At 48.1% G+C, this 14380-nt stretch overlaps 1 protein-coding gene across 1 annotated transcript in view; it reads left to right on the top strand.

Annotated features, from left to right (window-relative positions):
- The window catches only part of LOC142297195 (kinesin-like protein KIF28), a 142971-nt gene that overhangs the window by 6412 nt on the left and 122179 nt on the right, over window positions 1-14380 (top strand). Inside the window, exons 2-3 of the mRNA XM_075341460.1 lie at window positions 647-853; window positions 7004-7039. Coding sequence (XP_075197575.1) covers window positions 647-853; window positions 7004-7039 — 243 coding nt within the window. The remainder of the gene's footprint in view (window positions 1-646; window positions 854-7003; window positions 7040-14380) is intronic.

Here is a 14380-nt window from a genome sequence, read left to right as displayed (position 1 = left end):
ATTCAGTGACCCCAATGACATCTCGTTAGCGATGTTGTCGTGTGTAAAGCCCCCTTTAGTCTTTCTGTTCACCTTGATCTGTGGCTTAGTGGATCCATCTCACCAGGCGAGCCTAATAAACCGAGTTAGGGCCTATTGTCAGTATCTACAAATCCTACATAAAAATATGCACTTAGGCAAAACATAAATATTTTATTAAGTTAAAAAGTAAACATGTAAGACAGATTAAGTCACCCTGTAGATGACAACATACACAGCAGGATTCCAACCAGTACAATGGTAACTATGCAAGGTTCATAGGCTAAAAGTTATTGTTACATTTTCTCTAAGTCGTCTGTCAGCTTGGCAGCTGGCTCAGAGAATGCCCAAATCCCAGTCCAGGGGGCAGCAAAATGCAGGGGAGACACCTCGGACGGCTGAATCAGGTGTTGCCCAAGGCAAATGCCCCTACTAGATACGCCGCTGCAGAAAGTATAACATGCCAAGCTAAAATTGCTGTCAAATGGGATAAATAGAACTGCGGTGTGCAAAACTTGTTGATGGCCAACCCCTAAAAAATTACACCCCTGCTAAGAGTTGGAGTGAAAGTTCAGTTTCATTTCTGCTCTCCTGGTTTAATCATGTTGTTTTTTCTTACCTTCTTTAGAAAACAGTATTTTGTGACCTTGGACAGGGGGTGCTCGATAATGCTTGGCAAGGCTACAATGCTACCTTACTCGCTTACGGCCAGACAGGTTCGGGAAAGAGTTACTCTATGATTGGATATGGAGCAAATCGTGGCATAATTCCAGTTGTCTGTGAACAGTTGTTCCAAGTTATCAAAAACAAAACTGATGATGCTAAAAGCTTTCAGGTCAGTATAGTTTACATAGGCAAAGAATGTTTGGAAATGTAAAACTGAACAAAGTCCAATTTTATGAGTTTCATATCTGAAAAACAATTGCAATTACGGTGTCAGCCAGTTTCTTTATAACATCACCAACAAAGCGAGTAGAAGAGTAGAAAGAAGAGTTGAGTGGATCAGGCAAAATTTGTATTTGCCTGTTCGCACGTTTTTTCTTGAGAAAATTCAATTCTTAGAGAAGTTATTATACTCCTCTCTCACTTCTCCAGCACTTCAACTCTTCACAACCACCCGTCTAAAGGCTTCTGGGATTGCTAGGCCTGGGATGGTTCTGCGCATATGCCTGCAAAGGCCCTGGTGTACACATGACGTCATGAGACGAGACCTTTGTAGGTCCAGGGGCAGAACACTCTCATTCCTAGCAAACCCGAACACCTGGGCCTAGAGACTGAAGCCCCAGAGATTTCAATGCTGTCAGCACCAATCCGAAGATGTGACAAGGACCAGATGTGTGGTGGTGAATATCGGAGGAGCCGAAGAGATGAGCATGAGGTATATTTTTCATTTTGTAACATTGGCTACCATTTTGCTGCATCCACATGAAAGCAAATTCCAAAAAATCTGCATTTTGACAAATGCAGATTTTTGCAACAATTTAGTAGAATTTAATTCCACCCAAACTTATTCACTTATCTCTAGTAAAAAGCTTTTCTGTTTTTTTAACAGGGGGGTCTGAAATTAACATATTAATGTAGATGTGTTACATACTACTAATTCTAGGGAATTCCAGTCTGACTACTGTAACTGTAAAAAAAAAAAACCTTTTCTATTTAGATGTCTAAATCAATTTCCTACCACAACAGCGTTCTAAAGCCGTGCAGCCGCCAAACTGAAAGCCCACCTGCCAGGAGGAAATTTAACTTTATTGCTCAGACTTGGGCTTTTAGTCATTGGGGTGCTGCTGCTGCAGCAGGTTAAGTCACCACTCTGTGCATAGTGAGTGACATCTGTAACCACACCCCTAGCATTGACTGACAGCCAGCTCAGCATTGCCCCTGCACTGTCAGTCAGTGTCGGGGACATGCTCATTATGTAGTGAGCTGTGACTGAAACTGCCCTGACTGGACCTCTGTGACTGAAAGCTCGAGGCTGCCAGGAGGAATAAAGTTAATTTCCTCCTGTCAGGTGGACGTTAAGTGCTTTGGCCACACAGCTTTAAAACGCTGTCAAGCTGAAATCATGCAAAATCACCAGTCCGCAACTTTCAGACCAAAGTTACCACTCTGGCTATCCAATTGTCACTTAAAGTTGTTGTCTGGTCTAAATCCACAAATCTGCAGTCACTCTATGTGTAAAGGGGGCTTTACACGCTACGACATCGCTAATGCGAACTCGTTGGGGTCACGGAATTGGTGACGCACGTTCGGGCCGCATTAGCGATGCCGTTGTGTGTGACACCGATGAGCGATTTTGCATCGTTGCAAAAACATGCAAAATCGCTCATCGGTGACATGGGCGTCCATTATCAAAAATCGTTACTGCAGCAGTAACGAGGTTGTTCCTCCGTGTGACACCGCAGGAACGAGGAAGCTCTCCTTACCTGCCTCCCGGCCGCTATGCGTAAGGAAGGAGTTGGTCGGGATGTTACGTCCCGCTCAGCTCCGCCCCTCCGCTGCTATTGGGTGGCCGCTCGGTGACGTCGCTGTGACGCCGCACGGACCGCCCCCTTAGAAAGGAGGTGGTTTGCCGGTCACAGCGACGTCGCCGGGCAGGTAAGTATGTGTGACGGGTCTGGGCGATGTTGTGCGGCACGGGCAGCGATTTGCCCGTGTCGCGCAACAGATGGGGGCGGGTACCCACACTAGCGATATCTGGACCGATATCGCAGTGTGTAAAGCCCGCTTTACTCTATGTGACTACAGACTTATGAATCCTTACATCAGAAGCACTGTGCGTTGAGAGGATTCTCCATGTCAGAGCTGGGAACAGATGTCACGTGGCCACAAATATGTGATAGAATCTTACTTGTCGGAATGTGGCTAGGCGTATACATATTGAATACTTGGGGCCACGTGACTGCCGTTCCAGGCTCTGACACTGGAGAATCCTCGCAGTGAAGATTGACAAGTCTGCAGTGATGTAGAGTGACTGCATACTTGTTGATCCAGACCAGACAACCCCTTCAAGGAGCAGAGTCGCTCTGCTAGAAACTTAGAAGTATGAAGACTGTAAGGAGACTGCATAGCTCTAAACTTCTCAAGCTGCAATTCAAGAATACTCCTTTAACCAGTATACCCTAGTTCTTCTCTTGTTATATTATCCCTCATTAATCACTTTATAGAATGAAATGTATGCAATAAAACTAATGTGCTGAGTATTTACGTTTATCACCATTTTCAAGATTTGTGTTTGCTATCAGTGAATAAGAAGAATTGTTTAAATTTAGAGGCAGTAACTTCATCCATGTACTGTCCTCCTCTCAGGTTGCCTAGCCATTCTATGATGACAGGAGGAGGGAGGAGCTAGATGCATAGGGAGGAGCTTGAGGCAGAGCTCCGCCCCCTCCTTCTTTATCTACATAGAATCTCCTCAGTAACAGCTGTCATCTCCTATCTCAGTAATGGGAAAGTCTTCACTGAATACAGATTTTACCTCAGAATTGAGAATGTTGATAATGACTGATCAATTCTGGCAGAGAAAGAAGCAGAGTTGTCTGATAAGAAATATTACAAAGTTACTTATTTTCATGCATACTATTGATTTATGAGATAAAAATTAAAATGACGGTTATGCTTTAAGGAGCAGCCTGTGGTGGATCAGTGGATCTATCCATAATATATTTTACTTTTGGACAACCCCTTTGAGAAATGGGTATAATTCTCCTCAGTCTAAGCAATGGTCTCTGAACTAAACTGACATTGTACAAAACGATCTGTGAGTTTGTAGCTGTTGGTGTTTAGTTTATAGAGCACTGAGAGCAGGACTAGCTTTGTTTTATTTTATTTTCTGTTTCTCAAGGTAAACAAGTATGATGTTAAAAAAAAAAAATCAACAATTATGAAAATAGTGACCAATTAAAACACAAAGTCAATTAGAAATTTGTAGAAGTTTTCATTTATACAGTAATAAAGGGGGTTATTATTTTTTAACATGTAACTAATTATATTAAATGAATTTCCGTACACCCACATCAGCACTGCAGCCAATAACTGACCTCAGCAGTCTAGTCCCACATACATTAAGCCAGTCATTGGCTGTTGGGGTCATGTGGGTGTACGGCACGTAATTGCTGCAGAAAAAGTAAACGCAGAGTGGAGGAGGCTGAATATCAACACTGGAGTGTCAGGAGAAGAAACAAGTAAGTGTTTCGGGCGGGGGCCAGACCGTAGCTAAGGGGCTGCTCAGGGAGACGCTCGGATCCTGGGCTTTACTGTGGCTCGAGTGGGGACCGGACTCAGGCTCGAGCAGCGGTCAGCCGCCCACAAGTGAAAAGGGGTTATTTACAGGGGAGATTGTCTGTGACGCCACCCGTGGGTTGCAGTGATGAGATGGTGGCACCGCCGCTGCCTCTGGGGACCTTGCCCGGGACTGATAGATTGGGGCAGCAAGGTGGGCTCCCCTCCATGGGTAGGGGAGGTGTAGTCTCGGGGGCCCAGGGTAATGGGAGAGGTTGCAGGGAGCGGTCTTTAGGAGGCAGGAAGTAGAGCACTTAAAGTTGGTAGTCGTGGTGCTGGATGAGGCTGTGCTCATGTGGAGGGTCAAGAATACACAGAGTCCTTTTGTCAACCAACTTGCCAAATAGCCGGTCACCTTTGGCGGGTGTTTTCGGGTCCCACACCCAGATGTACAGCCAGGGCCCTTCCTTCCATTTTCTCTGTCTGTTTCCCTTGTGTCTGGACTAGTCCGCTCAAACGGCCTCCGGAACGAGTCACCACTCTCGGCACCGGCGGGCTACAACCCTGTCCCGGTCGCCTCAGGATCCCCGCAACCGGATCTCCGTCGCCTGTGGCCCTCACTGCCACCTATGTGGAAGGATAAACCTGGCTCAACTACCTTGAATCAGCTGCTCTGGAGAACAAAAGTTCAGTATACAAAACTATAACTCCGGCACACTAATATGAATGATGAGAGGTGCAAATGTGTCGCCCTGGGCAAGCCAGGGGACACAGGTCACACCACCACCACACCCCACACTCCAGGTAGGCACATCACAGCTAACCAGAAATCCTTGTTGCCTTCCTCCAGAGGTTGATGATGCACACCAGGGGGTGGGCCAGGCGGTTGGCTCCGCCCACCGAGGAGCTCACATCACTGGAGGCAGGAAGAAACCAGGCAGATAGCTCAGGGACGAGCTTGAGATGAGTCCAGGAGGAGGAAGTGGAAGGAGTAACAGCAGATAGCTCAGGGAGGAGCAGGAGTGAGGAGCTAAAGTGGAGGAGTTAAGAAAGTGAAAGTAGAAAAGGAGGAAAAGCAAGTAAAGTGACAGAAGAGAAGGACAGCCTGAAGGGTCCAGCTTTGTGAGGGCCAGAACAGCAAGGTCAGCAACGGCGGTGACTGTCTGGAGGGGGGACCGTTTGGAAGTTCCTGGAAGGACCCCGTTGGCTGTGTGCCCGGTGGTCTGGAGCAGTGTTCCGAAGGACAGTCAGCACCAGGGCAGGGGCCTCTCGGACCCCGGCAAGGCTAGGAGTCGCCAGATTTGCCAAATCCGTCAGTGACGGGGACGCAGATCCCCCAACAACCAAGTCCCGATTGAAGGCAACAGCCCAACCCGTATTGGAGAGACACCGCCACCGCCACGGCACCAGTTTCTCAGGGCCAACGCCTGCGGGCAAAGTGTAGAGCTCCTCCGGCCCAGATTGCAGTCGGGGAGCGGGTAACCGGAGGGAATCCACCGCTACCATCAGTCAACACAGGTGCAAGGAAGAGGGACATCACCGTCACCTACCGGGAGTGCAGGTGCAGCCGTCTGTGGGACCGTCCTACCAGCCGTTGGTTTACCGTACAGACTGTGTCCGTGTGTCAGGCTGAGTGAGTACCATAGTGCCGCAAGGCACAGCGCTGCCCCCGCGTCCCTGCGCCCTCCAGGCCCTACACTTTACATCTCATCACCGGGCCCCGGGATCACCAACCCCTACCCACGGAGGGGCAACACAACACCTGGCTGCTCCGCATCACCATCCCCGGGACCCCCACACTGAGCAGCGGTGGTGCAATCACCACAACCGTGGGTGGCGTCACGAACTATAACAATCCCTTCACCCAACAATCACCCCCTTTCACTCATGGGCGAGGAGTGTCGCTCGAGAAACCCCGGGATCCGGCCCACAGCTCGAGCCACCAGGAGCAGCTGCCGGACTCGAGCAGAAGGGGTGAGCGCGGTGTGCTGACACCCTCCTCCCCGCCCGCGACACAAATTGGTGCTCAAACTGCCACCTAGTCCGGTAGTCCAGGGCTCCAACCCCGACTATTACCTTCTCCGGGGAGCTCCAAGCTTCCCGTCAGCTCTTCACTGACTACAGCACAAACTGAACTAAATTCTGCTCTGTCACTTCCTTAGCTCCTCTTGCTCCCCCCTCCCTTTTTCCTGGGGAGGGGGTAAGTAGAGCCTGATTGGCTGGTGTACATCTGTGTGGGGATTGTGTAGCTGCCAAGGAGAATTAACTCTTTCTGTGACTACCTGGTTTTGCCAGGGCGTCACATAAGCAACGCGTTTTTGTGTCATTGTTTTCTTTTATAGCATTTACACACACTTGGTCAACACCTTTGATGTTTTATTGGCTGCAGATAGGAACTTCTGCAACTATCTCACATATTTTTTTCTGTTCTCTTCAGGTTTCATCAATATAGAGCGGTGAATGTCTTTTGTATACATTGTGTGGATACAGCTCCATCTTTTTGAATTGATATGTTTGTTTTCTATTGCAAAGATAGCAATGCTCACGAGCTTGCCTCTTAATGAATCAGACGCATCTGAACAGTGACATGCACCTCCTTGTGCCTTGTCACAAATTTTACTCCAGTCAACTTTTCAAAGCTTTTTACCCCAGTTTTCTGGAGTAAATACTTTGATGTAGTGGGTCCTTAGTGGTACCATATTCTAAATGTAACAGTGGAATGATGCAATATAAATATAATAATATAATCTTTGATCCTTTGCAGGTAACATTCAGTATGCTGGAAATTTATAACGAACAGGTAACTATAATTATATCTATAGTATGTCTGATTGGAGTAGTTTGTTACACTGACTAACACAAGAATACATTCTAGAATTAGAGTAGCTCAGTGAATACGTTTGGGACCAGAGGACAATACTCTCTGAGCATGACACCACAATGGGGCACGGCGTTGTTCCAGCTGTCAAAATGGTTAGGAGATCGTGCATGCCAGAGTAAATCGGGTTTAGGCTCAGTGTGTATGATCAGAATACCCGGCACTTTCATTCATGTGCACTAGACCTCTCTGAAGCCGGGACGCGTGCACCTGGCTTCATAGTGCACATGACCGAAAGAGCTGGGACTTCTGGTCATGTGCACTGAGTCTAAACCCACCATCTGAGGTGGTGACAACAAACACAGGTATGCACCTCACCACTGATGACGCTGGGCAATAGGCATTGAATAGCATGTTAGCACTCCCTTGTGGGCATGTGTCGCGGGCGGGGGCCAGTCCCCCGTCACGGGGGCTGTCCGGGGAGATCATGCTCAGGTCCGGTACCTTCTCCTTGGTGGCTCGAGTGGGCCGGACCTGGGGCTCGAGCAGCGCTCCTCGCCCACGAATGAAAATGGGGATTGGGTTGGTGATCGGGTGGGTGCATGGCCGGGGCCGCTATGGAGATTGTTTGTGACGCCACCCACGGGTCGTGGTGATTGTTGGCATCACCGCTGCTGATGATGGTGGGGGCTCCCGGGTGGCGGTGTTGTGGCGCAGCTAGGTGTTGACCCCTCCATGGGTAGGGGATGTGAGTCCCGGGGCCCACTGGGGTGATGACGATGGAGCTGCTGGAAGGGTGCAGGGCAGGGCGGCGTAGCGCGGTGCTGTGCCTGAGGGTACTGGTGTACTCACTATTCAGATTAAAGTCACACAGAGTCCTTATAGCGAACCAAGGCCGGATGCCGGTAGCCTCTGCAGGGGTGTGCTCGGGTCCCGCACACGGATGCACAGCAAGGGCCCTTACAGCTACCTAGTCTGGTAGTCCAGGGCCCCAACCCCCGGCTACCACTTTCTCCAGGGAGCTGCAAGCCTCCCCTGTCAGCTTTCCACTGACCTCAGCACAGACTGACTAAACTCTGCTCTAACACTTCCTCAGTGCTTTCCAATCCCTCCCATTTTCCTGAGGAGGGGGTGAGTAGGGCCTGATTGGTTGGTGTGCATCTGTGTGAGGACTGTGTTGGTGCCAAGGAGGAGAATGGCCTGCACTTTGCTGGATTTCTGCAGGCTCTGTAACACCCTGGTTTTGCCAGGGCATCACACACCCCCTTGATAAAACACAGCCCGTCCTCGGGCTGTCCGGCACCGACATTTATTGTAACTGGAACTGAAAAAAAGATAAAACAGGTTTACAAGCATACTAACAATAAGACAATTGTATTAACCGGGAACGGGTCTTTCCGCTCGCCCACCCAAGCAACCTGAACCTTGATGCTGCCTCTAAGAAACGAGCAGCACCCCTCTTCCCCAGTCCAGGAACGGGCCAGGTGGGCCGGGTACGGTGTTCCACACCCAGCAGTCTCTCAGGGGCCCCACGTCCAGGGGACCCCTGGCCCCGGAGGATCACCACCGGTTACAATAGTAACCTCAGTGCTTTCCAATCCCTCCCATTTTCCTGAGGAGGGGGTGAGTAGGGCCTGATTGGTTGGTGTGCATCTGTATGAGGACTGTGTTGGTGTCAAGGAGGAGAATGGCCTGCACTTTGCTGGATTTCTGCAGGCTCTGTGACACACTGGTTTTGCCAGGGTGTCACACATGCTAACATGCTAAGAGGGCGGACTAGTCGGAGAAGTAACGCCCTTGCAACTAGTTCATATGCTCATAAGCATATCATAAAGAATCTTTAGAAATACTTTTTCTAAAGTTCTGTTTAAGTATGCTACTAGATGCAGGGACAGTTAGGCAGGGATTAGCAATATGCACCCAGAACTGCTCGTGGTTCTCAGTGCATACTGGACCTGACATCTATTGTCAGTTCAATGTAAGTGTCGCGGGCGGGGTGGAGGGTGTCAGCACACTACGCTCACCCCTTCTGCTCGGGTCCGGCGGCTGCTGCTCAGTGGTGGCTCGAGCGGTGGGCCGGATCCCGGGGGTTTCTCGAGCGGCACTCCTCGCCCGTGAGTGAAAGGGGGTTGTTGGGTGTGGGAATTGTTTATTGTCCGTGACGCCACCCACGGTTGTGGTGATTTCACCACCGCTGCTCTATACGGGGATCTCGGGGATGGTGATGCGGAGCAGCCAGGTGTTGTGTTGCCCCTCCGTGGGTAGGGGTTGGTGATCCCGGGGCCCGGTGATGGCTTGGGAGGTGCAGGGCCTGGTGGGCGCAGGGACGCGGGGGCAGCGCTGTGCCTTGCGGCACTGTGGTACTCACTCAGCCTGAGACGTGGACACAGTTTTTACGGTAAACCAAACGGCTGGTAAGACGGTCCCACGGACGGCTGCACTTGCTCTCCCGGTAGGTGACGGTGATGTCCCTCTTCCTTGCACCTTTGTGTACTTGTTGGTTGCGATGGGTCCCCACCGGTAACCCGCTCCCCGGCTTCAAGCTGGACCGGGGGAGCTCTACTCTTTGCCCGCAGGCGCTGGCCCTAAGAAACGGGTGCCTTGGCGGTGGCGGTGTCTCTTCTACACTGGCTGGGCTGTTGCCTTCAATCGGGACTTGGTTGTTGGGGGATCTACGTCCCCTTCACTGACGGATTCGGCAAATTATGGCGACTCCAAGCCTTTCCGGGGTCCGAGAGGCCCCTGCCCTGGTGCTGACTGTCCTTCGGAACACTGCTCCAGACCGCCGGGCACACAGCCAACGGGGTCCTTCCAGGAACTTCCAAACGGTCCCCCTCCAGACAGTCACCGCCGTTGCTGACCTTGCTGACCTGTCCTGCACACAGCTGGACTACCTCAGGCTTTTTCACGCTCTTTCTGTTCTGTCACCACTCTTGCTTTCCTCCTTTACTACTTTTCTTCCTTCACTTTCACTTAGCTGTTTACTTTAGCCCTGTCTGGGCTACTCCTCCACTCCTTCCACTTCCTCCTCCCTGACTACACTAGACTAGACTCGACTGCCTGGTACTTCCCGCCTCCAGAGCTGTGTCCTCCTCGGTGGGCGGAGCCAACCGCCTGGCCCACCCCCTGGTGTGAATCATCAGCCTCTGGAGGAAGGCAACAAGGATTTTTGGTTAGCTTAGGTGTTCCTACCTGGGATGTAGGGTGTGGTGGTGTGTGACCTGTGTCCCCTGGCTTGCCCAGGGCGACACATAAGCACCATGCTATTTTACACCCCCAGGTTCAGAGCTTATCTCCAGGGGTATACTGTGGCCTGGACCAGACAATACCCGGGTTCCACGTCAGATGGATATATTCTGGTCTGCAGGGGTTTATATTGGCCTTGGGTATTTTACACCTCAGGGTTTAGTTTGGCCTAGGACAGTAAGTCCTCAGGGTATACTCTGGCCTGGGCCAAACTATACCTGGGGTCTATCTGTGATAGGGTTAATTTTGCCTGCTATAGCGGGACATTTAAAGTGGACTGCACTAATGATCAAGCATATTTATGTCTAGTGGCTAGCTTTCACCGAGGAGAGAGACAATTCATTATTGCTGCTGTCTTCTTAAATATTGTATATAAATTAGATACAGCATCTGGGTGGTTACATACATCACAATATTTGTTACTGGCATTCTAACAATTGTGGTCAGTTGTGTCATCTTGTGTGCTTAAATATAACTGATCACATAACTGATAACATGATTGTTAGATGCCATTACATTTATAATAGTGTAATTGAAATAATATGTATTAAAGTTCACATAGAATTACATCAGATTTTCATACAAGTCCTGAAAGTAGATGAAGAGAATAAAGTCAAACAAATTAAAATAAAATATTAGGCTTTGACATTTTTTAAATGTTGTAAATGATCCAATATCACGTTTGTGAGTGGCAAAAATATGAACTTATCCTGTCCGTATCTGGTCTGTACACAGTATCTTGTGTAGCAATAACTGCATGTAAACATTTCTGGAAATTATTGATTAGTCCTGTACATTGGTTTGGAGGAATTTTATCCCATTCCTCCCTACAAACACCGTTCAGTTCTGTTATTTTGGTTTTCTAACATGAATTACTTGCTTTGGGTCCTTCCACAACATTTCTGTAGGATGAAGGTAGGCCATGTCTTTGACTTGGCCGTTCTAAAATGTTAACTTTATTCTTTTGTAACCATTCTTGTATTAAATGACTTGTGTGATTTAGGTAGTTGTTTTGCCTCTTGACCTGTTTTCTAATAATTCAGCTCATTAACAGATGTCCTGATATTTTCCTTTAAAATTTGCTAGCATACTTCAGAATATATTGTTCCATCAATACTGGTAAGCCATCGTGATACGTCAAAACAGACTCATTGACTCATGAACATTAAAAGAGTTGTCCGACATAAACTCCAAAATTTTTGTAAGCTAATCTGTGCTGTATTGTCATATAAATCACCCCTACATTATTTTTTTTTTTGGTTTTCTATCTTTTGCTCCTCTTGAGTTATCTTCTTATTCTCCGCAGCTCTTTGGTTACATGCAGCTCAACCAAACATGGCATGCCTGACTGCCAAACTTCACAGTCAGAGCTAGCACCGCCCATACTGTCCAGCCCTGCCCTCTGCATACTAATGGGTGTTGGTATTCTTCTCAACACTGACCTCTTCGCCCCAGCAACGATGGGCACATTACTACATTATATGTGCAGTGGATGTGAGGAGATTGTGCTGAACAGATGAGATATCACTGCTCTGTATATCCAATCATTGGTAGTACAGAGCAGTGATCCTGCTTCTCTAATCTGTGGCAGCACAATCGCCTCACATCCACCACACATATAATATAGTAATGTGCCCATCCCTGTCCCCATAATATAGTAATGTGTCCCATCCTTGTGTCCATCCTGTAGTAATGTTCCCTTGGGCGCCTCTTCTTGTAGCAATGCTCTGTCGTGTAGAATTGCCCCCTAGTTTGACAGTCTTCACACATGCAAAAAAGCAAACACAAATACTCCTCAGCTCTCCTCATTCCCTCAGTGTCCTGTCTGCCTCTTGTGGCCGCAACCCCCTCCTTGCTGATCATGGCTTGTGCAGGGAGCTGTGCAGTGTCAACGCTATATATCAGATGACTGATCTCCACGCACTCTCTATTCTCTATGCAGCTTCTCCACTGATCAGCTGCTGCCTGTGATTGGCCGGCGGCTGATCATCGCTGTATACAGAGGCTCTGCAGGGCTCCCCTGGAATCTGGCATCTGATATACAGCACTGACTGCACAGACTCCCAGCACAGGACGCGTTCAGCAAGTGGGTCCATTTGCCTGCGCGCTGCCAGCAGCATGGGTGCTGCATGCAGCGTACAGGCAGTGAGACCCCTGCACTATCGAATGTGTGGGAGGGTGGAGGGAAGGGGGCGGGGATGCCACGCACTGTACCTGCCCAGCAGGGCGGGTTGATGACGTCTCCTGTGCTGCCCGTCAACTAGGCAAGCAAACAAGCTAATGCACTTGTCGTCGTGACATCACTGGAAGCAGCAAAATCATGGCAGGAGCGGTCACATGACCGCTCTGAACCGGGGGAGAGGGGCTGACAGCAGGGCAGATAAGTAGTCACTATCTACTTACCTGCCCAAATGTAGCACAATAGTGTAAAAACAAAAAAAAGTCGGATACCCCCTTTAACATTATCTAATGTGAACGAGGCCTTTAATTGTTTAGAGACTACCTTGAGGTCCTTTGTGACCTTGCAAAACTATTATATACTTTGTTTTTTGAGTGATTTTTGGTGGGTGATTGATACTGGTAAGGGTAATATTGGTCTTCAATTTCTTCCATTTAGAGAAAGTATATTACTACATATTGCCACCATAATTCAATATAGATATTTCAAGAGGGTAAATATAACTGCTATTGACGTATTTATACCATTTTTTAGCTTTATATATATATATATATACAGTTAGGTCCAGAAATATTTGGACAGTGACACAATTTTCGCGAGTTGGGCTCTGCATGCCACCACATTGGATTTGAAATGAAACCTCTACAACAGAATTCAAGTGCAGATTGTAACGTTTAATTTGAAGGTTTGAACAAAAATATCTGATAGAAATTGTAGGAATTGTACACATTTCTTTACTAACACTCCACATTTTAGGAGGTCAAAAGTAATTGGACAAATAAACCAAACTCAAACAAAATATTTTTATTTTCAATATTTTGTTGTGAATCCTTTGGAGCCAATCACTGCCTTAAGTCTGGAACCCATGGACATCACCAAATGCTGGGTTTCCTCCTTCTTAATGCTTTGCCGGGCCTTTACAGCCGCAGCCTTCAGGTCTTGCTTGTTTGTGGGTCTTTCCGTCTTAAGTCTGGATTTGAGCAAGTGAAATGCATGCTCAATTGGGTTAAGATCTGGTGATTGACTTGGCCATTGCAGAATGTTCCACTTTTTTGCACTCATGAACTCCTGGGTAGCTTTGGCTGTATGCTTGGGGTCATTGTCCATCTGTACTATGAAGCGCCGTCCGATCAACTTTGCGGCATTTGGCTGAATCTGGGCTGAAAGTATATCCCGGTACACTTCAGAATTCATCCGGCTACTCTTGTCTGCTGTTATGTCATCAATAAACACAAGTGACCCAGTGCCATTGACAGCCATGCATGCCCATGCCATCACGTTGCCTCCATCATGTTTTACAGAGGATGTGGTGTGCCTTGGATCATGTGCCGTTCCCTTTCTTCTCCAAACTTTTTTCTTCCCATCATTCTGGTACAGGTTGATCTTTGTCTCATCTGTCCATAGAATACTTTTCCAGAACTGAACTGACTTCATGAGGTGTTTTTCAGCAAATTTAACTCTGGCCTGTCTATTTTTGGAATTGATGAATGGTTTGCATCTAGATGTGAACCCTTTGTATTTAGTTTCATGGAGTCTTCTCTTTACTGTTGACTTAGAGACAGATACATCTACTTCACTGAGAGTGTTCTGGACTTCAGTTGATGTTGTGAACGGGTTCTTCTTCACCAAAGAAAGTATGCGGCGATCATCCACCACTATTGTCATCCGTGGACGCCCAGGCCTTTTTGAGTTCCCAAGCTCACCAGTCAATTCCTTTTTTCTCAGAATGTACCCGACTGTTGATTTTGCTACTCCAAGCATGTCTGCTATCTCTCTGATGGATTTTTTCTTTTTTTTCAGCCTCAGGATGTTCTGCTTCACCTCAATTGAGAGTTCCTTAGACCGCATGTTGTCTGGTCACAGCAACAGCTTCCAAATGCAAAACCACACACCTGTAA

The sequence above is a fragment of the Anomaloglossus baeobatrachus genome, chromosome 3, assembly GCF_048569485.1.
Source record: "Anomaloglossus baeobatrachus isolate aAnoBae1 chromosome 3, aAnoBae1.hap1, whole genome shotgun sequence".
Lineage (NCBI taxonomy): Eukaryota > Metazoa > Chordata > Amphibia > Anura > Aromobatidae > Anomaloglossus > Anomaloglossus baeobatrachus.
The sequence above is the reverse complement of the archived record's forward strand: the minus strand, read 5'-3'. Positions and strand labels throughout refer to the sequence as shown.